General features: G+C 46.4%; 1 protein-coding gene across 6 annotated transcripts in view; it reads right to left on the reverse strand.

Annotated features, from left to right (window-relative positions):
* The window catches only part of LOC138285848 (uncharacterized), a 322,964-nt gene that overhangs the window by 90,643 nt on the left and 208,885 nt on the right, over positions 1 to 23,436 (reverse strand). For all 6 annotated transcript variants that reach the window (XM_069226294.1, XM_069226299.1, XM_069226298.1 and 3 more), the window contains one exon: positions 20,086 to 20,190. In XM_069226294.1, the coding sequence (XP_069082395.1) occupies positions 20,086 to 20,190 (105 nt within the window). The remainder of the gene's footprint in view (positions 1 to 20,085; positions 20,191 to 23,436) is intronic.

Below are 23,436 nucleotides of genomic sequence, written 5' to 3' on the forward strand. Positions count from 1 at the left end.
TCTTCAGCAATCATTATGTTATATATGTCCACTTTATGCCAGATCTATCCATCATCAGCAATCTTTACATTGTAGATATCCACTTTATGCCAGGGCCACCACTGTACAAGGCTGGCCACTAATAAGGGCTAAAATTTCCAACTATAATATATAGTACACACACTCACTCACTCACTCAGGCCCTCATTACAACCCTAGCGGTCAGTGATAAAGTGGCAGTATTACCGCCAACAGGCTGGCGGTAATTACTGCTAAATTATGACCATGGCGGAAACAGCTCATACAGACAGCCACTTAAACACACCGAACGCCAGGCCGGAATCAACAGGCACCACGGCGGTAACCGCCAACAGCCAGGCGGAAGACAATGTTCCGCCCACCGTATTATGAGAGGCCAATCCGCCACATTTTCCAGGGCGGTACCAACAACATCAAAAGCCTGGCGGAAACACTGCACAGAAGGGAAACGACTCACCTGTTGAGACTCAGGGAACAACCACGCCGCTATGGAGCCCGAGCTGCATGTCTTCCCCATGCTCTTCTACATGCTGCTCCACTACGAACACCAACGCCGGTTAAGACGACCATGGTGAGTACAGCCGCCTAGCACACAGGGGAGGAAGGGAGGCAAAAGAGAGTGACACACACATGCAACACCCCCACCCCCAACACCATACACACAACCAGATGCAGCAACATAACATATTGACCCCATACCCCTCAGGACTAATGCAAGGACAACTACCATAAAGTAAAAAGAGTGTAATAAGAAAAATTAGTAGCAATAAGTGCATCCAAATCAAGAAGTATATACACATTTACAAATCAAGGGAGCCTGCCCACTGGTGGTGCTGCTGCTAGTGGTGCTGCTGCTGGCGGAGCTGGTGGTGGTGGTGGGGGGAGGCTCCAGCCCATCCCCTGCAGCCTCGGACGGCTGCCCACTGGTGCTGGTGGTGCTGTTCGTTGGCAGTGCTTCTGGCAGAGCTGGTGGTGGTGGTGGGGGAAGGCCTCAGCCCATCCCCGGCAGCCTCGGACGGCTGCCCACTGGTACTGCTGCTGCTGGTGCTAGTGGCAGTGCTGTTGGCGGAGCTGGTGGTGGTGGTGGGGAGAGGCCCCAGCCCATCCCCTGCAGCCTCGGACAGCTTCTCCACCATGGTTGGTGGTGGGGTCTCCGACTGAGTCACAGCACCAGGCCCCTTGTCCTCACTAGCTGCTGGTGCAGGCCCCTTGCCCTTCCTTCCTGCAGCACTTGGGGATGGCTCCTTGCCCTTCGTTCCTGCAGCACTTGGGGCTGCCTCCTTGTCCTTCCTTCCTGCAGCACTTGGGGCTGGCTCCTTGCCCTTCCTTCCTGCAGCACTTCCTGCAGCACTTGGGGATGGCTCCTTGCCCTTCCTTCCTGCAGCACTTGGGGATGGCTCCTTGCCCTTCTTTGCTGCAGCACTTGGGGCTGCCTCCTTGCCCTTCCTTCCTGCAGCACTTGGGGCAGGCACCCTTTCCGGCTGGCTGGTTGGTTGCCGGGATCCTTTCCCACCTTGAGTTGCTGGGGACACTACTGTGCCCGTGGACTGGGTGGCTGAGGTGCTTGCCTGCGTTTTGACCACCCTGGCCTGATGTGAAGGATGGGGGGGGAGGAGTAGGGAAGAGGTCAACAGTGGAGAGGAAAAGCTTCTTAGGGACATTGGGGCAGGAAAACAGATATAGTTTGGGAGTGGAGGAAGAGGGAGTGGTTGTAGGAGGTGTAAGTCTGCTGTGTTTGGGTGAAGGTGCATGGACTGGATGCTGTTGTGAGGTGGATGGCTGTTGGGTGTCTGAGTGTTTGCGTTTGTGTACTTTGGGAGGAGGGGGCACAGACACAGTGGGAGAGGACACAGGGGACGTGTGCATGGATGTGTGGGTGGTGACTGCCAGTGAGGTGTGTGTACTGATAGGTGTGCTGTGATGGGGTAGGGGATGAGGATGTAGTGCATGCAGGTGTGAGTGGAGACACAACTGGGAGGGAGGTGGACGACGAGGAGGAGGGGGCCACAGTGGAGGCAGTGGATGTTGGTATGTCTGCATCTGGATGGTGTTTGTGTGATTGCCTGTGGGATGAAGTGAGGTGCTTGTGATTGCAGTGTCCACGCTTGTGTGTTGTCCTGGGTGCATGCTCGTATGCCTGTGTGTTTGGGATAGGTTGGGGTTGACGGGAATTGGGTTGGGTGGAGGACGTTGGAGGGTGGAAACAGGAACAATGGCTGCCATCAGAGAGGAGGCCTGGATTGATCTCTGTTTGGCCGCCAAGCCAGTGTGAATGCCCTCCCGAAATGCATTGGACTGTTGCATTTGGGCTGCCAGCCCCTGGACGGAATTCACAATGGTTGATTGCCCAACAGAGATGGATTGCAGGAGGTCAATAGCCTCCTCACTCAGGGCAGCAGGGCTAACTGGGGCAGGGCCTGAGGTGCCTGAGGCGAAGGAGATGCCCACCCTCCTGGGTGTGCGGGCACGGGCAACTCACTGACGGTCTGCTGGGAGGGCAGTGCTTGTACGGGGGTGGCAGCTGTACCTGTAGCTGGGGTGGGCACAGAGGTGTCCACTACCACCAGGGAGCTTCGATCGGAGGAGGTATCCGTGTCCAAACTGTCCCCTCCAGTCTCTGCTGTGGTGCTCCCCACTCGCCCTCTGCCCCACTGGTACCCTCACTGTCGATGGATTCGGCCTCCTGGGTCCTGTGGGATGCAGCTCCCTCTGTCGCCGGTGCCTCTGCTCCTACGCCAGATGATGCTAATGCACATAAGGACAGGGTAACAAAACAAAAAGGGGTGGGGAGGAGACAAAGGATACTCTTGGTCAATGGCGGCACCAACGCCACTCTTCGCGTGCACTACACAAACACACACACACACAGGGAACAGGCCTACGCACTAGGCAATGCTCTACCAGTTACAATGCTAGTCACCAGCCCATGGATAGGGACACATACCACCAGTTGCAGCATACCTGAGACCCACAGACCCCTGCCCAGTAGTAGATGCCTACTAGCTTGGTTGGAGGACTTTAACATTAGAATCCTGCCCAACATGGGGCCTTCTCTGCAATGTCAGCCCTGGCCTAGGGGCACCCACAGGCCCACATCCCCCACCCGGATACCACCCCACCAGGCGTAAGTTGTATTGAAGGGCTCTGTACTCATCCCCTTGTTGCTGCTATGATGCCCCCAAGCGCCCATCTAGCTCCGGATTGTCCACCACCAGTATGCGGGCCATCAGGGGGGTCAGGGTTCGACGGGCATTCCTTCCTCGATGGGAGGCCATCCCTAGCTGGGCCTCCGCGGTCTTCCGTGCCCAGCGTCTCAGGTCCTCCCACTGTTTCCGAAAGTGGGTGCTCCGCCTGCCGTAGACTCCCAGGGTCGCAGGTCCTTGGCGATGGCACCAATCTTTTGATGGGCGCTGACCTGCAGAGAAATACACACAGGGAAAAGGTATTAGTTCGACCGTCCTGCCTGTTATACTTATGGCCCACCATGCCCCTTCCCATCCCCGTTAGCACAGACACTTCACAGCATACATGCTGCATGCTGCCCAGGGCCCATCCACCAACCCCCTCCTTACATGAGGCCTTCACATACACCACTCCATGCATTCATGCCCCCTGCATCGTACTCACAGTGTACTCACCTGTTGGTCTGGAGGCCCATACAGCAGTCGGTACTGGGGTCGGACCCCATCCACCAGTCGCTCCAGCTCCACTGAGGTGAAGGCAGGGGCCCTTTCCCTAGTCACATGAGTCATAGTCGGTTCCAGACCCAGGTCACAGCAGCACATGCAGTATAGGTCTTCTCCTGTTGAAGGTCAGGTAGCAATTGAGTGAACACATAGAAAATGGCAGTCACCTCCACTGCGGAGCGTACCGTCACCGTTGGCATACATCACCATTGGCCACGGTACCCCATAGGGCCCAATGTTAACCACTGAGGAGTTGCACAGCGGTTCTCGGCCGCCTCACGCAATGGCACACAACGACAGCGGAATTAACTCATTTCCACCTGTCCCTCCATACTGGACAGGCGGACGCCATTTCGGGGGGGGGGGGTGCAGGCCATGGATCCTAACTGCGTCACAGTACACAAATTCACATGTTGGACATTTGACAGCAAAAAATTGTAACAATCACAATGTGCATTGAACTGTAGTGGTTACAATGTACAGATAATGACCAGCTGCTCACTCTTTTGCCCCATAGATTGCAACCGCTGCAGATGAATAGGAGATGGAGACATCCCTCTGCGTACAGACCCCTGGTGGACTTGGCAACAATGGAGGACAGGCACATTATCCTCACCTATAGATTGGACAGGGCCACAATCACAGACCTGTGTGCCCAATTGGAGCCTGACCTAATATCTGCTATCCGTCACCCCACTGGGATCCCCCCTCTTGTGCAAGTCCTACCTGTGCTCCATTTCTTGGCAACTGGTTCTTTCCAAGTGACAGTAGGCTTGGCAGCAGGAATGCCTCAGCCAATGTTCTCAATAGTGTTGACCAGAGTGTTTTCTGCTCTGATTAAACACATGTGCAGCTACATTGTTTTCCCCCAGGTGGAGGATTTGGCCACAGTGAGGGCTGACTTCTATGCAATGGGACATATTCCCAACATCATAGGTGCGGTTGATGGGACACATATTGCATTTGTCCATCACAGTAAAATGAACAGGTCTTCAGAAACCGTAAAAGTTATCACTCGATGAATGTGCAGATGATATGTTTGGCGGACTAGTACATCTCCCATGTCAATGCTAAGTATCCAGGCTCTGTGCATTATGCTTTTATCCTGGGGAATAGCAGCATCCCAAATGTGATGGCCCAACTCCAGAGGCACCGGGTGTGGCTAATATGTGAGCCCTGGTTCCCATCCAGTGGATGTTGGTGTATGGATATGTTGTGGGCCATAAGGGTTAGCGTGTGGCTAACAGTTGTCCCTTGATATTTTCAGGTCTCTCTGGTTACCCCAGCCTCTCATGGCTACTGACCCCTGTGAGGAATCCCAGGACAAGGGCAGAGGAACGTTACAATGAGGCACATGGGCAAACAAGAAGGATAATAATAAGGACATTCGGCCTCTTGAAGGACAGGTTTTGTTGCCTCCATCTAACTCGAGGATCCCTGTGCTACTCACCTAAGAAGGTCTGCCAGATCATCGTGGCATGCTGTATGTTGCACAACCTTGCCTTGCAACGCCATGTGCCTTTTCTGCGGAGGAGCAGGCTGGAGATGGCCGTGTGGCTGCAGTGGACCCTGTGGACAGTGAAGATGAGGAGGCAGAGGATGAGGACAACAGAAGTGCAGTCATTTGTCAATACTTCCAATGACACACAGGTAAAACAGTGTTATTTCACTTTTCATTGACAGTTTGGTGTATGACATTGTCACTGGCAGGCTGTGGATTCCTACCCCTATGCCCACTCCCTGTACCCTTTGTATCTCTTTTTGCAGATGTTGGGGCCCCACTATTGCTCCTGGTGTGTTCACTGCAGCCAACTACAGGTCTTTCCTATGTAAACTTTACTGTACAGTTGAATTGCAATGTTTGAACCTTCGTAAACGGATACATTTCAAATCATTTGACATACTCCATACTTTTATTTTTTCAAATTGTGTTTATTGCAGTGCTCTGAAGAAGAGGAGGTAGTGCAGTGGGCTGGGGTGACGATGGAGTAAAGTCCAGGTTAGAGTCCAGTCTATTTGTAGCACAGGTGCAGTGTCCAAGGGGACATAGGAAGGGGAGCAATGGCAGTTCAAGGTGGACAGGGTGACAGAGTGGGACACAAGGGTGATAATAAGGAGAGTCTTATTTCCTACCGGGGGTCTTGGCAATAGTCTCTGGCTTCTGCCTGGATCGCAGAGAACATTTGTGGGTAGTTCTCCTTCTGCAGGGGGAGGGGTGCTGGTGGCCTGTTGGTCCTATGGCGGGACCTCCTGTCCACAAGCGGAGGTGGAGGGCTGTTTAGTAGTCTGGCTAGTGTCAGGGTCCCGCTGGTGTTCCACTGCCTCCCTCATACTGTTGGCCATGTCTGCAAGCACCACTGCAATGGAGACCAGGGAGGTGTTAATGGCCTTCAAGTCCTCCCTGATCCCGAGGTACTGTCCCTCCTTCAGCCGCATGTTCTCCTGCATCTTGTCCAGGATCTGGCCCAGCGTATCCTGGGAATGTTGGTATGCTCCCAGGATTGTGGTGAGTGCCTCCTGGAGGGTCGGTTCCCTGGACCTGTCCTCCCCCTGGTGCACAGCAGTCCTCCGAGCTTCCCTCTTGTCCTGTGCCTCTGTCCCCTGAACCGTGTGCCCACTGCCACTGACCCCAGGTCCCTGATTGTCCTGTGTTTGTGGTGTGCCCTAGGGTCCCTGTAGTGGTGGACACACTGCTGATTGACATGTCCTGGGGACAGAGGTATGGGCCTGTTGGGTGGTTGCTGTGGTGGTGTTTCCTGAGGGCAGGGGCTCTGTGGTGGTGTGAGAGTGTGCCTGGGTAACTGACTGTCCAGAGGTCCCTGATGGGCCAGGTTGGTCATCCAGATCCAGACGACCAGAGCTGCTGTCATCACTGTGGGCCTCTTCTGTGGGGTGGGGGCTGGATGTTGCTGGCACCTCTTCTCCGGTGACATTGGCTGGGATACCTGTGGGGATGTATATGCAGTGTTATTGTTTCTGTGTGTGACATATTGTGCATGGGTGGGTTGCCCTCTATGGTTGTTATTGCCCTGGCAGCTTTTCCTCGTGTGAGTTGTTATGTGGTGGGCTAGGTGATTCTCCATTGTGCATGCTTTAGTGATACATGTCCATGAAGGTCTGTGAATGGTGTCCATGCATTGGTGGTGCATGCTGGGCTTGTCATTGGGATGAGTGGGTTATGATGGTGGGGTGTGTGGGAGGTGGTGGAGTGATGGGAGTGAGGGTGAGGGTATGTGATGGCATGCAGGTGGGGGGGGTGATAGTAGTAAAGAGTTGACTTACTAGAGTCCAGTCCTCCTGCTACTCCTGCCAGGCCCTCAGGGTGCATGGTTGCCAAGACTTGCTCCTCCCATGTTGTTAGTTGTGGGGGAGGAGGTGGGGGTCCCCGCCAGTCCTCTACAGCGAGTTGGTGTCTTGCTGCAATGGAATGCACCTTCCCCCGTAGGTCGTTCCACCTCTTCCTGATGTCATCCCTTGTTCTGGGGTGCTGTCCCATGGCGTTGACCCTGTCCACGATCCTCCGCCATAGCTCCATCTTCCTAGCAATTGATATCTGCTGCACCTGTGATCCGAATAGCTGTGGCTCTATCCGGATGATTTCCTCCACCATGACCCTTAGCTCCTCCTCAGAGAATCTGGGATGTCATTGTGGTGCCATGGGTGTAGTGTGAATGGTGTGGGTGTGGGTGTGTAGGGTGATGTGTTGGGGTGGGTGATGTAAGGTGTGTGGATGGTGTATAGGTGATGGTGGTGTGTGGCTCTGGTTGTGTGAGTGCTCTTGCTGTCTCTCTGCTGGCAACTGTTTGTAGTCATAAAGGGTTGTAGGTAGTGTGGGTGAGTGTGTGGGTGTGTTGTGTGTTGTGTGTATGGGTATCAGGTGTGTGTAGTTTGAAATGTCCAATGTGGTGTTGTTTTGTATGTGTGTGTGTATTTTGAGCGTGGCGGTATGTACCGCCAATGGTTTACCGCCATCCAATGTCCGCTGTGGTGATTCGTGGGTCATAATGTTGTGGGCGTAACGGTGTGGGTTTTACTACCGCCAGTTTATCACTGACCTTTGGGCTGGCGGATTTGTGTGTGTGGCCGACTAGTGGTGTGTGTGTGTCATAATATGGTTAGCGGATAACCGCCGCAGCGGTGGTATGCTGGCGGCAGTCAGCATGGCGGTAAGTGGAATTTACCACCAATGTCATAATGAGGGCCTCAATCTCTCTCTCTCTTTTTTTAAACTTTTGCTTGTAATTGAAGATTTCTCACATAAGGAGCGGTGTGTGTGTTTGTGGATGTGTTTTATTAGACAATGCAAGCCAAAGTCTCTAAACCTTTGAATAAAAAGGAGGCACCACTGTACCAACAAGGAAGTGGCCGAAGCCATCTTTCTGGCTGCAGAAAGCAACTGAAATGCAATGCACCTTTCTGGATGGGACGTGACATGATTTCACCAGAACAACTACAGGCAACAGCCTGCTAGGAGTTATTTTCCACTCGATTCACAAAAATGTGGAATATCATCAAGTTCTATTGTGACAGCTGCAGTAATCATAGTTTTCATTATGTTTTTTTAGAATTGTGAATGTCTCTTAGGCATAATACCTTGAAATCTACTAATTTTATAAGCTTGTATGCGTAGCTTTGTTGTGCCATAATACCACACTTGCAGATTGCAACAGAGTGGCCAACCATAGATCTAGCACGTAGGGAAAATGTACATTTGCCAATTTCTCCCCTTCTTTTCTGCATACAGGTAAACATCTTTTTTTAAATGGGTAGAAAACACTTCCTCCTGAGAAAGAGGAGTGTTCGGTGAACTTTTCCACATTATAATCAACAAATCTTTTCTAGAGGTATAATATCATGATCTGCCATCCATGGGCAGAGTAAGAACAGTACTCAATTATTAAACACTAGTAATATGGAACATGAGGTACTATGTTGTGCAGTTTTAAAGTCTGTGTTTTACACTTTACTAAAAACGCACTTCAAGTCAGAAAAGTCTTTCTGACTCAAAAAGTGTTCTTTGAGATATAGACAATTGCAGAGGAAAGGCAGGCATGTAAAGAGTATCCCCTCTTCTTTGTACTTAGGATGCACAATGTTGGACTGCACTTATTGCGAATGAAGGTACGGAGATCTGCTGTCCCTCAGAAGACTCAACCCTGCATTTGAAGCAGTTTCCACATAATTTCTAAAGCATTCCTGCTTCAAATATTAATGAGGCTGGGGTGTTGGTGGCTTCTTATGAATGGGCATTTTGCTATGGGGCTGATTAGTACATCAGTCGCATCGCTAAGTGAAGATATGCTGGTAAAATGGCCAAATTTGCAATCCACCTTTATCTCAGGTCTTTGATGTGGCGTCCACTTCTGCTTTGCATTACTTCACACTGAGTATAAGAGCTCTTCTGCTACCACTAGCACAACATTAAAATAGCTCCTTAGCTTAACCTCAGTAGGATATCTAGATGTGACATCTAATAGGAGCACTTCGAACATCTACAAGGCTGTACTTTGCCTCTGTTCTTCAACAGCATCAACCCTGTTAACTGATCAAATTAAAATAATCATGGCATCAAAATGCTGGTAGAACACAGTGCAAATGTAGTAAAATCTAACGATAAAGAATTAAAGACGTCTCAACCGTAGAAAGATTATTTATTGAATCAGCCTGGGCACGCTGTTGCAGAGCACCAAACCCACAATGATTCACCTGCTCATAAGTTAAAGCCTTTTGGAGACTTGTGTTATGTTATGTTATGTGTTTTATGTTAGTATTTTAGTGAGCTTGCGATAATCAAAAAGGCACCTTGGCACTGAAAACTGCTACAGTACAAACAACAAACAGGTACATTTTAAACTTTTTTTAAAGCAAATTGACTTCTACTGAGGCATGTGTAATAGGTGGAGAAAACCACAATAGGGACATCAACTAGAACAAGCATTTGCAATGCAATGGGTCTTGCATTTGCTCGAGTTAGAGCTATTAGCATTACAAATTCCTAACTGGACTATTCTTGACACATAAATTGAAAATGAAAAGTAAATCAGTTGAAATAAGCAAGCTGATTCAAAGCACCATGGCCGCCATCAGCGTGAGCACGAAGGAGAAACACAAAAGGAAAAAGCAGTTTGCTCACAGTCAAAAGTATCAGCAAAAGTGCAATTATCCATGTAACAGGGTCGATGGCCAAGGCAGTAACAAAACCGCCCCAAAGGACGGACAAACGTAAACCATTTACCAATGATAACAAAGGATTTGTGAAAGGCAAGCCCGTGAACGAGTGCTAGAGATGGGCGTGCAGTGGCTGTGGTTAATCCCACAGATAGATTACAACATGTCACAGCGCTTGCATGCTCGACCTAAAAAAGAGCATCCTCCTTGTCTCAGATTACAGATCTTGGGAGGAGTCACAGAGTAGGCTGTAGTTGAGCACAAATTCCAAGAAGTAGATCCTGATCAAATCTCTGATAAAAGACTGGTTCCACCCATAGCTACACAGAGCGGCTTGGATTTGACCTGTTTCTAAATTAGCAGTCAATATATTTATAAGAGATGATGAGAAATTGAGACTCGTTCTGAAAGTTTCAACATGACTCTTACAGCCACATTTAGAACAATCGAAAGTTTCTTCAGAGCACATCTTGAAAGGAACAGATTTAATACATTACAATAATCAAAGCTAGACCATATAATTGCCAGAATCACTGTAAATTTCTGACCGAGTGCTAGCAACTGAATTATTTTTCTTAAAAGCCGCAAACGTAGAGAACAGGACGATGATAGCTTTGCGATCAGTGCTGAGCAGTTTATATGCTATCAAAAATGACCCCCAGATTTTGAAATGAACTTACATGAAAGAGGCATTCTCCTAGTGAAGGCCACGGTGCACGTATTCATATGGGAAGGTATCTCCCATGATGAACGCCTCCCTCTTTTCTCTATTAAGTTTTAGGCAATTATCTCTCATCCAAGCTAACTCAAACGGCATGCAGCCATTGAAATTAGTCTACTGCAGGATGTGCTCCCATTCTATCTTATGATTATTTGCATGTCATAGAGGTGGGTCAAAACTGTGCAATCTAATGAGACGGCCCAGAGTGCTACATGAACATTAAGCAGTGCTAGACTTAAAGATGACCCTTGCAGGACTCCACACTCAGAACTGAAATATATGGAAGTCGACGATGGTAACAAGACAAACTGACAGTGGTGTAACAAAGGACCCCGCAGCCTCTGCGGTGCAGGGAGGGGCCTTAATCCCGAGGGGCCCTCTCAGCACAGCACCTGGCCTGAGTGAGTCTGGAGGGGGCCCCCTCCATGTTCTTTGCAGGTGGGACCCCTCCAGTTTTGTTATGACACTGCCAACTGACTGTGCTTCTGAAGAAATGAGCTAAGCCAGACCAAGGCCACGTCTTACATCCCTATCCCAGGAAGCCAAGACTGCAGATAGACCCAGTATGGTGAGTGCTAACACTCCACCCCTATCCTGGATCAACCTCTGCCTTTTCAATACGCCAAGATGCTCACGGAATCCTGCCTGACATTGGTCAAGTTTAACATTATCATTAATGAACTTTGATAGCTGATTATTGACCCATATATCTGCAACTTTAAACAAACTATCATCAGGGACTACAGCTGTTCTGGTTGAGTTATTTATTATTTCTGTTAATTATGGGGCTGTTGTATCCATAGTTACATGGAATATTTTGCCAAGTCACGGGTCTGATGGGGGCCAGACTTTACCTTTAGAGCCAAATATTTTCTTTCTGTCCTTCATACTGAGATGAATTGTGTTAGCCACATATCAAAATCTTCTCCATTTGTATAAAACTTAATATAAGAGTGCAACACATCTCATAATACACTGTTTTAATTTAAGGCAAAACGCATCTCATCATAATATCAGGCGGAACACATCTCATCACAAAGGGGGTTATTAAAACTTTGGAGGAGGTGTTAATCCGTCCCAAAAGTGACGGTAAAGTGACGGATATACCACCAGCCGTATTACGAGTCCATTATATCCTATGGAACTTGTAATACGGCTGGTGGTATATCCGTCACATTTGGGACGGATTAACACCTCCTCCAGAGTTGTAATAACCCCCAAAGTGTTTTAATTTTAGGTGAAAGACATCTCATCATAATATCTGGCGGAACACATCTTTTTAGAAATTGTTTTGATTTAGAAGAAAAGTAGCATGCCAAGATTCACATATTTCTTGCTTTGGAATCAGTGGTGTAACACAGTAATTGGAACTGGCCAGCCCATTTACAATCTTAAAGCCTTCTCTAGTATTCTTGCTAGCTGCAATAATTCTGGTGGCATAGGAGTGCATTTTGTTTCTCTAGCTATTGTTTTATATTTTTTCAAGGCCCCACCATGATAAAATGTACTCATTGGGTTACACACTTACACCATGCCCTCTCTAGAACTTTACATTTCTGTTTCAGAGGTGTTTATTGACCAGGGGGCTGCGAGATGACTTTGAAAGGGCTTGATCAGTTTTGGTAGGACCAACCAATCAACAGAGTCTTTAAACATTGATAGGTGTTGTGTATGGCACAACCCATATCATCAATAATGGGTGGAGGCTAGAACTCCATTAACTTTTAATTATCTTTTCTGCCTTAACTTTGAGAAAGCTAGTTTAAGTACCGCAGTCTGTTCTTCCTCACTTGCCGACCACAGCTCTTCAAAACACAATTCTGCTAGAATCTAGTAATGGTCTGTCCACATCAAAGGTTTTATCTCTAATTTTTTATGGAACTGGCATTCAAAAATATGTTATCAGTACAATGTCCTTACACATAGGTGGATGTATTTATCCATTGGATCATACCTAAAACAGCTAAACCATCTCGTTTTTAGTTTCAATCTAATCTACAACATCTACTGTAATGTTAAATTCATCTAAACCACAAGGCTGGAGGTTGTTAGTGGAACAGGGGCAGTTAGCTCAATGAATATGACCCAAACATCATCAAACCCCCTGGGTCCGACACTGTTTTTTATGTACATTTGCCCAGTATAATAATCAACACCCCAGGACAGGTTGGATACCTTTTAGCGGGAAACACTAGATTGAGGTTGAAGAATGGAATTTGCTGCTGATAATATTTTTCTGTGTGTGGAGAGAAGGCAGTTTTTTGGAGGATTGGTAATTTGCTAGTAATTGATTTCAATGTAGAATGAAGGGTTGATTAAATCTGATTTGCCTCCTACTTAGCATTGGGTAAATATACTTGCAAGATGATTAAAACACATGACTGACAACCCTTCCTTTTGTGCGTATTTTATTGAAGCATTATCAAAGGAAATTGGGCCCGTTAATCCAATCCATTGTCACTAATCTCTTTGGTCTGTCCAGTGGAGGTCCAGGAGAATTGGATTCATGACAGATTTCCGCATAGAATATATCTGCATACAATACATTAAAATAAATGTTGTTTACATAGTCAGTGGTTATCCTGGAAGTCTGACATGGATGTGTCCATTCAGGACCCCCACTAGACTTCCTTTTGTCCTTTTTCTTGGGCGCATGAAGTCCATAGGGAGCAACATATGCCTGTATGTTACTAGAGTGTGATATGAGTACCATACCATTAAAATTGGTTTTGTAACATCGACTGCATATTAGTGAGATGTTGTACATCTGTGTATGTTTGTATTACAATCACATTGTTTGATGTATTCTAGTTTCAATTTGCTGTTTTATGGATACTATTTTAATAAATAATAAATCAATTGAGAAAGATACTTTTGATATTCAATTTTGTAGAACATTGAGGAAACTCGCCAGAAAAAAGTGCTTAAAATGCTGAATTGTCTTAGTGGGGCAAGATCAATAGCAGTAGAATGCCATATAAAAAAGAGTAAATACACTGGCAGAATACTACACCACTTGACAGTAGCAGGCTGTTCCAAAGTGAATAAATGCCATTAAAGAGGCTTTCAATTAAGGTTTGTTGCATCAATTTATGAGTAAAAAAAAGGAGCTAGGGTAAGGTGGGTGTAAAGAGATGATCACATTTTCAACAGCTAGTCCTATTGCAAAGTTGTTCAAAGATTTCACCAGCACCTCCAGCAATCTACAGTTCCACATTCCATGTATTAAACTCTGACCAGAAGACTCTACTCAGGGAATGGAAATGTAAAGAGAATAAGGGAGTTGGATTGAAACCCCAATCAAAAAATACAAAAAGACATAGAGACCCTTCCCTCCTGCATTGAAAAAATTCCATAGATTACATTACAAAACACATATTGATCTAGAAGATATTTAAACCGAAAATAAAGTAATCTAAAAAACAGACTTTTTTTCTTAGCAACATTTCAAATTCCCACCGTTACCTTCAATTTTCAATTTCTGACATCACCTCCAAATCACACATTTAAATACACTGGATTAAATTCCACCATCATCTTACCTCTTAGGAATTTATACATGATCTCAAATCATTTAATCAAATTTTCTTCTGCACTGAATTTGGTAAATGCTATAAGCAAAGTTAATAATAAATTAACTTTAGGTACAATCACTTTCAATCTTGAAAGGATTCCGAATCTAGAATAAGCATAGCACCAGAGACAAATTGTTTCTATCTCAAGATTATAGGGATGAAAATAGCCCAGTTCCAGGAAAAACCGACCTAAAATCTGATACCGACTGTCATGATTATAGATTGTAATTATATTTCTAGGAAAACACAATCTGTTTTTTAAAATTTTATTTTGTGGCTATACTCTGGGGTTTACACATAACCCCAGGAAAATGCCATATATTGGTTTCATTACAGACAGTTTTAGCTCCTTAGAACCATCACTCCAACAGAAATTCCAAAAACATATGGGTAGTCTGAGCTCACGCCTTCTCTTTTGTGCTCCAGCAAGAAATGCATCAATTATCCAGTAGGTAAAGAGTATTTTGGAGTAACAAGGAGCATCATTGGAGGCTGGAAATGGGCATATCTGTAATAGTGTTTTGATCTTCACAAGAGAAGCTGCTTAATTTTTGCCTGTGACAACAGGTGATGAGCTAAGGGACTCCTTTTTGAGGACTGGAACTAATATTTAAACATCAGGCTTTGTCTCAAACTTTTGACCAGAGCAAAAAAGAGATAAAGATATAGAATGGATAAAAAAACAGGAAGAAAAACATAGCAAAACAGTGACAAAAGAAGACTGAGATAAGGGGACAAGAAGTGTAGATTGGGGGGAGGAAAAGGTTTGTGGTGGAATTAAAACTGGAAATCCTTGGTATTTAGCAACCCTGACATTTGGCGGCATAGGCGATGGGCTCTTATACAAAACTTTGAGCTTCTTGGCTTATTTGATTCATTTATTTATTTTTAGTAATTAAATACTGCAGAGGCACTATGGGGTGGTTTGGACTTATGAACATCTCCCATGCTCCTTCTAGAGTAGGGAAATAAAGTAAATGAAGATGTATGTATTTATTTATTTATTTATCTGAAGTTTTTGTATCCATGCACCTGCTTCAGCACTCTCAAAACACCCACCTATCCCCGTGGAGCAGACCGATTATGGTGATTGTCCCCATCATATCTAAGGTGCCCATGATTTAACTTTAGGTGTGCATAGAGACCTTGAGAATCAGTGGGTACATTAAAGCCCATATGCAGAGGACTGATGGGTGTAGGTTAATAGTCTTTTGTCATCTGTTAGTGCCAAAGTTATATCAAGCGTTCTGTGTTCTATTTGCGTGTCATTTTTTGACAATGTATCAACTGTTATATCTTTCTAACAAGCTATACTATTTCTTTAAGTCATCATTCTTATAGAATGGCTCTGTAGAAACTGTATTTATTATTCTTGTATTTGAATGTGTGAATAAATATAAAAATACCTTCAGTGGAACTTCAGCAGATATTAGCATTCAAATGTGAAATTGTATTACATTTTTGTCAGTAGCCAATTTTCATAAACAACGTTATCAAATGTTGCACTGCTGCTAGTTGATCACGTGGCATCCAAACAATGAAGTCTCCATTATGCGAGTTCTTGGGAGCTGGTCCCGAAGGAAGGCAGAGCATCTGTTTTGTGGTAACATCCCGTAATTGAGGTGGGGCCCGGGTTGCGTGCAACTTGTTCTGTTGAACCCTGTGGCTCAAAGAAATCTCACAGAAAGTAGAAGGCACTGTACGGATTTTCTGAGTTCAAAACAGTTATTCGAGAAGGGGAACTCGTTCTTGTGAATCACAGGTCATTTTTGATTCCTTTCTACATTCAGTTCTGCTTTTCAGATTGTGAACATCGCTGTTGAAATGCCCGTGCTTCATTGTTCTTTTGCGTAAGCATCTGAGGCTGTACACTCGCTTGCAGCTGCTGCCTCCCTAAAGACAGTAGGGCTGGAGTGTGAGTGCAAATGCAAACCGTACTTGCTGGCTTTTCAGATGCAGAACTGTGTGGGTTGTGGCTACTGCCTGGGGGTAGGAAGACTGACCAGGTTTGAAGTCATTCTGATCAAGAGTTTTTAGGTCATTCTAGTTACTTAGTATGTGAGTGGTGTGAGAGCGCTTCTGCTAGAGTGAGACCTCTCATCAGTGTGGGAGGTTTGTAAGTAGAGCGAAACTGCTAGTGCGTGAGGGGTGTAAGGACGCATCTGTTCGTGTGTTACTGGTTCTCCATGAGGGATCTGAGAGTGCTTCCAGGGTCGGACTGGGATCGCAATTAGGCACGGACACTCCCACTTAAGTGGCCCACATTCCCAGGATCACCATTTGGTTAGTCTCATTGGGCTAATTCTTTACAGAAATGTTTGGTAAATTAAATATTTTAAGCTTACGGAGCCGGTAAAACTAAAAGCACTGCATCTTGGCAGGGCTGGCGAGGACAAAAGCCATGTTAAAAGGAAGAGACATTTTTATATAAGGAGTCCTCTTTAATTATCATACTCGGCCTTTGCAGAATCTGGCCAGTTATTTATTATTATTATGTTTTTTTGAAGCTTTCTATATAGTGTGAACTCAGCCCAAAGCCACTGGAGCAATTTACATTAGCACCAGTTACATTACACAATATCAAATTCATTTTTATTTTGGGATCGGGGAGATTAAGTGACATGCCCATCATCACAGGCTGGTGACCGGATGCCGAGATTCGTACCTGGTTCCCTAGCTCCAATGCCAGCAGCTCTTGGCTTAACGCTTCATCCCATGGAGTTATTTTCTTCCTGGGAAGGTGGCCTCACAGCAAGGCCTATGTAAACGCAGACCTCTCCTCCCCTCACGGCGATGGCCTGTTAGAGGAGGGGTCGGGAAATGCACACAGCTGCTGCTGCTACTGCTGGGGGGCTTAGGTAAGAATGGCAATGACGTGATGGCCCAGCGGGGCAGGGAAACACACTGCTTCTGGGCTGGGCCAGCCACAGGTGCCAAGGTGAGAATGCCCCAAAGGCCAGAGCAACACTTGACCCCCAGCCTCAGCTTGATTGATTGCATGGTAAAACTGATGCCACATTGCAAGGGACAGGGGAAGACAAGAAGGTTCTGTGGTACAGTTTTCAGAGTCCATAAAAAACAGGCCCACAGGTGACCCTGAGACACTGACCCATTGCCCAATGCCCGACTGCCCGCCTTCCCAATCTGACTTAGAGGGCTCACTGCTAGCCTCTAAGGGATGTTAGACAACTGCTCGCTGGCTAAAAAAAACAGCATAGCCTGCATGCCGAGTGTGCCAGCAGCAGCCAGGTCAGTACAATATAGTATGACACACTGTGTATTCCCTCCTCCTACAATGACTCAGCAGCCTATGGATGGGCTAGTGGCCTGTGTGCGTGGCGATAAACAAAAGGCCAAATCGTCGTGGTGTGTTCCACTCCTCTTCCCCAATGGTGACAGTAGTGGGTGAGGTCTGTAGAGAGGCAGACTTATCTTAATAGGATTATTATGCAATGGTGCAGTGGTTTAGTAGGACATTTGGTCAATAACATGAATCTATTTTTATAGATTAGCTCATAAAGCATAAATTAGAGGACATAGAGCCAATGTGTCAGTAAGGTCATCAATATGGCCTCTCAGATTGTAAGCAGCCCCTAACTCTGACATGCTTAACCACATTCCCATGTTTATTCATTGAAGGCGTGGGCTTGGCCCCATTGAGTATGTGAATATATAGAATATGTTTTAAATCATTTCTCTGAAGACACAAAAGATAGTAGAAATCTTCAAAAAAGCAGTCACATCTGTACGAAAAACAACTAAGGAGTTCTGTTGTCATCTACGGGCTGCACCTCTCTTAAAAATATGTGAAATTAGAGAAATCAGTAAATTAAAATGAACACCAAAAGAAATTATACTTTTGAAAAACAATTGCAGTTTAAATAGTTTTGTTGTCTTTTGATACTTTTCCCAGGGGGAAAATAAGAGTTTAATAGCTTTCTTAATCAGAAATGTCCTTATTCGTACTGTTTACCATTCCTAAACTGGTGTCTGGATCTAATCACACAATAAAGTAACTGTCACTGGTGGCCCTCAAGTTTTTGAACAGCAGCAGCACAAACGCAGGGATTACATAGTGTTTGATGCTCACATTTAAAACCTTTTCAAACAGGTCGGCACCCGTGTGCCTGTCTAGAGCATACTTATTTGGGTGTGGCTGAGCTGCTGCAAAAAACAGTGGACTACTAGGTTACAGTTACTTTGCATTGCATGAAAAACAAAGAATTGACACAGACAGCAGTCTCTGATGGCATCAAGACCACATGGATTCTGGTAAGGGATATCACGTACGCAAGAATGATGCCAGAACTCACAAATGCACTCACTCATCGACCTTGTACATCCTCTCAGTGAGTTAAGCTTCCGGGCCAGAGATCAGTTTGTAACCTTCAAGCACTCTTGCCTAAGAGTACATGTTCTGAGAGTGTTGAAAATTTGTACTAGTCTGACCTGCTGACTTTGCTGCTTTCTGTGAGACAGGAAGTTTGTTTGCTACTGTCATGCTGAACCTGTTCTTTGAGGAAGCAAATCAAGCACTGCTGCTGCCCTGTTTGTACCTCCACTGCAATGGGGAAAGCTTGTGCTGCTGCTTCCCAAGCTCTGTATCTCCTCTGAGGGAAGGAAGCTTGCATGGTTTACGCGGAAAATGTATCTGTTCTTTGAAGAAAGCTTCTTCCCACTAGTGTTGTCCCACCTTATAAAGACAAAGGATGTTTTGAATGCATTTGCGTAAAATGTGGAGGTCAATAAGAAGTTTAAGCTAGCAAACCATAATTTAGCTCTACTTATATTAACAATAAAGTCCTTGTTTAGGAGGCTCAAACCAACTGACTTGTCTTTTTGGTCAATAATAAAATTGTCTTCAGAACTGAAGGGTGAAAGAATTTGATACCCACTCAGGATATGAATTGCACAATGTCTAATCCAGAAACGAGGTTTCAATCCCAGCTTCCCAGCTACACCAAACTGTGTAACACAAGCTAATTACTTTTCTTTGCTGTACCTACTTTTACATGTTCCCCACATCTTTCTGAAATCCTCATCTATATATCTTACATCTCATCTCTTTCTTCTTTAGCATCATTTTTTCACTCTCTCCTGCATGTTCTTCCTTGGATCTCCTTCACTTCACTATCCCACCCTACGTGCACACACACAAAAACAACACGCCTGCTAACAAGTAAACACTTTTATTTTATTTTATGCCTGTCAGTGTTTTGACAGTTGTGTACCTTCTTCACACTCTTTCAAAATGGAATCACAATTAGAATTTAGAATTGCCACACATAACTACTACTGGGTGAGCTCTGCAGAGAGAGAAAGTATTGGATAAGCATGTGTTCTGACCACCTTTGTGACCCACTGACATGTACTGTGAGAAACTTGTACTACCTTCTGCCTCAATCCCAGAGATCTCAATTGTGGCCCATTACAAACACCCACTAAACCCCGAACTCACTCAGACACCGGAGGTGAGAATGCACTGTATACAAAACAGTTACCTTGCACTCTTAGGGAAAGCAGGATTAAGTGAACCGTGATATGTTAATAGGAACTACTGAGCTGACATGGATTACCTTAACTGTTTTTACAGTTGTTCAGAAGTCAATCAGTGTTTTTTCTTGTGAAGCTACAGACATGAATATAGGGCCCGATCGGGGCCCTATTCAAGGTCTGGTTTTAGCTGCTGCCGTTCCTGAGACTCTGATCGACCCACCCCACTTAAAGCCCTGGAAACATGCGACCACGGAAACAAGCATGCACGTCAACAGTGTAAAGAACGTTCAAACGCATAAACACACATGCTCAGACAAGCGCGCACACACATTAAGAACCATAAACTCACACAAAGAAGAAAAACATACGAGCACTCAGAAAAACACAAAAATGACATACAAAAACACGTTGTGTTTCATACCTCGGTTTCTGTGTACCACAACAACAGCTGCAGCGATTAGGAGGAGCGTGACAAACCCGAAGACCCCAGACACTGTCCCAGCTAGGCGATGGTGCCTTATCGTGCCTAACAATAAAAGGAGAGAAAATGATCAGCTGTGGAGTGAGCAGACAGGCAGCCAACTAGGGCATACTCAGGTGTGAAACTGTGTGTGATCACTTACAATTCCACCATTGCCCATAAATGCACTAAAACAGCTCAGTTTGTGTAAGAGGCCATCTAAATTGATATACGCATTTTGTGGATACATATTTATTTTGTTTATTTCAATTCTTTTTTTAAACATCTTTTTATTAAATCAAAGCTCAGTACAGTACAGTAGTAGTGAATATAGCCAACTCTGATATCTTGGTCAAGGGTATCAGCTTACATTCAAACAAGCATGCCTACAGAAGATGTTATGACAATCATCAAACATGCACTCCGTACCTTGCCCTGTAGCCCACCATGTAGCTAGTATCCTGATAGCACATTCTACCCCTTCCATAACTCCCCCTAGGCCCCTCCCTCTATAGTCCTCTATATCGTTACCATGCAACCATATTTTGTCAAATTTCTTGGGGCAGCCCCCACCCCGGTAGACTACCCGCTCGGCATGATGACACCAGTCCATGTTCCTCTCCCAGCTTTGGATGATTGGCAGCTCTGACGCCCCCCAGGACCAGGCAACATCCCATTTGGCCACCTCCGCTGCTAGTGTCAACTAAGTCTTTTGATGTTTTCACCAGGTTTCTTCCCCTGAGATCTGGAATATTAGCCATTGAGGCTCCTGAGCAACCACGAGTCCCGTGATCTGGGCCATTATGTGTATTTTTTCCCCCCAGAACAGTTGTATAATGGGACAGTTCCACCCACAAGATATGAAAGAATGTGCCCACCCCAACACACCCTCTTCGGCACAGATCCGAGTCCCCGCGTCCCATGCGATGTAGGAGTGTTCTAGAGTAGTATGATCTATGAAGGATTTGTAATTGCACAAGGCGAAATCTCGCCCGGACCGAGACCTCTCTTGGGTTCTGGAGGGCGTCTTGCCAGTCATCGTCGTCAATGCACCCCACATCCTGCTCCCATGCCTCTCGGAGAGCGTGTCCAGTGCCGGGTGAGTTATTCATCAATTTTTTATAAATGAGAGAAACTGCTTTCTCTGGTATGGGGTCCATCAACAGGCTGTCTTCCAGTGGGGAGAAATCAGGAACTTGTTCCCCTGCATGTATATGCCTCCCCCGGGCATGGCTCAGTTGGATATATTTAAATGTCTCAGAGGGTCCCAGGTCATATTCAGTCTGTAAATCTGAGAAAGTAATCCGGGAGCCTTCCCTCCAAACATCCCTAGTATGTCAATGCCAATTAGCCTCCAAGCACAGAAGCCCTTTAACATCTGAAGTTCACGCAGTTGGTCACTACACCAAAGTGGAGTCTCTGCCATTAATCGCCCGTCCCAGCCCAAAAACTTAGTGGCCTCTCTCCATGCCCTCACCACCGCTTGTGTGTGAGGTGGGAGCAGGCCCTCCCCTCTCCGGGAGTACAGCACCAAAGGGTATCCCTCGCCTCCCATGGACTCCATGTCTTTTCTGTAGGCGGGCTCCCCCATCTCCACATGGACCCAGTTCCCAACCAAGACAAGTTGGGCTGCCCAGTAGTATGCCCTCATATTAGGGATCGGTATACCACCCTCATATATTTCTTTCTGCAGTTTCGCCAGAGATATCCTTGGGCTTCCCCCCGCCACAGGAACCTGCGTATTTTGCTATCAATCTTTATGAAAGAGTCAGGGGGTATTTTATATGGGGTGTTTTGGAACACATGTAGTAGGCGAAGTAGGATCATCATTTTAAATAGGGCAGCACGGCCCATCAGAGACAGAGGGAGCCTCTGCCAATGGAGGACATCTGCAGCAAGACGGGCCAGCTGGGGACAGAGATTCTTCTTGAGAAACTCTGTTGGGTCTCCTTTCATGTAGATTCCCAAGTACTTAAATCCCTCGGCATTCACCGTGCCGGCAGGGAGATGCCCCCAGTCGTCAGAGGGAAGACCAGCGACTAGTCCTAGTTTATATGATACCTGGAGTATGTACCAAAGAGCAGAAAAAATTGATTTAGTCTATCTATGGCCCAGTGGGGCCATATGACATATAGAAGAATGTCATCTGCGAATAGCGATATCCGGGCTTCCCACCCATTCCCTTCAGGTATACCCCACACAAGGGGATCTTGGTGTACCCACACTGATAGAGGCTCCAGCACGAGGGCAAACAGCCACGGCGACAGCAGGCAGCCATGCCTAGTGCTTCCATGTAGCTCGAATGAGCGGGACAACATCCCATTCTCCCTGACGTGCGCCCGTGGTCCAGTATATAGCAGACGGACCCATGCACAAAATCCAGGGCCAAACCCTAGCCTGGCCAGGACTGCGTGAATATAAGGCCACTCCATACTGTCAAAGGCCATTCTTGCATCTAGTGAGAGCACAGCTGCCTCCTCCGCCCCGGGGACCGCAGTAGGATGAAGGATCCCATACAGGCACCTTAGATTTAGCCTAGTGCTCTTATGTGGCATAAAGCCAGTTTGATCCTTATGTATCAGGGTGGCCATGTGGGGGCGTAATCTGTGTACCAGGATTTTTGCTAAGACCTTGACCCCTGGGTTCAGGTGGGAAATGGGGCGGTAGGAGCCGCAGGGCGTCGGGAGTCTGCTCTCCTAATGTATGACCACTATGCTGGCAAGTCTTTGGTCCTCCAGGAGAACTCCCTCTTCCCTAGCCGCCCAAAACATTTCCAACATATGTGGGGCCACAATATTACCCATGGCTTTAAAAAGTTCCACTGGGAGTTCACTAGGGCCCGCTGCCGTCCCCGAGGCAATCTCTCCCAAGGTCTGCTGCACCTCTTCCACTGTCAGTTCCTGATCTAGCAGTTCCCTGTCAGCCCCTGTCAACTTCGCCAGCGGGAGGTCACGCAGGGCTCCTCACAATCCCCTTGGGTAGTGGCCGTCTGGGAGGAGTATACTCGTTTATAATAGACGGCAAAGGCCTCCGCTATGTCTTTGCTCGCAGAGTACCTTACCCCATCCTCATTCCAGATCTCCGCAACCCAGTTCCTACTTCTATCCCTTTTTTTGAGCCACACTAATCACTTATTTGCCTTGTCTCCAACTTCATAGATCCTACGTTGCGTGGCTCGCTTGTGGACTTGTGCCTCCCTGGCCCCCAGATTCTGCAGTTCTTTTTGTTTAAGTTGGAGATTGTGACACTGGTGCGGTCCCTCTCAGCACTGCCACTTCTAAGTCTATTACCTCCTTCTCCAGTGCCATGTGG

Source organism: Pleurodeles waltl, chromosome 3_1 (genome assembly GCF_031143425.1).
Source record: "Pleurodeles waltl isolate 20211129_DDA chromosome 3_1, aPleWal1.hap1.20221129, whole genome shotgun sequence".
Classification (NCBI taxonomy): Eukaryota; Metazoa; Chordata; class Amphibia; order Caudata; family Salamandridae; genus Pleurodeles; species Pleurodeles waltl.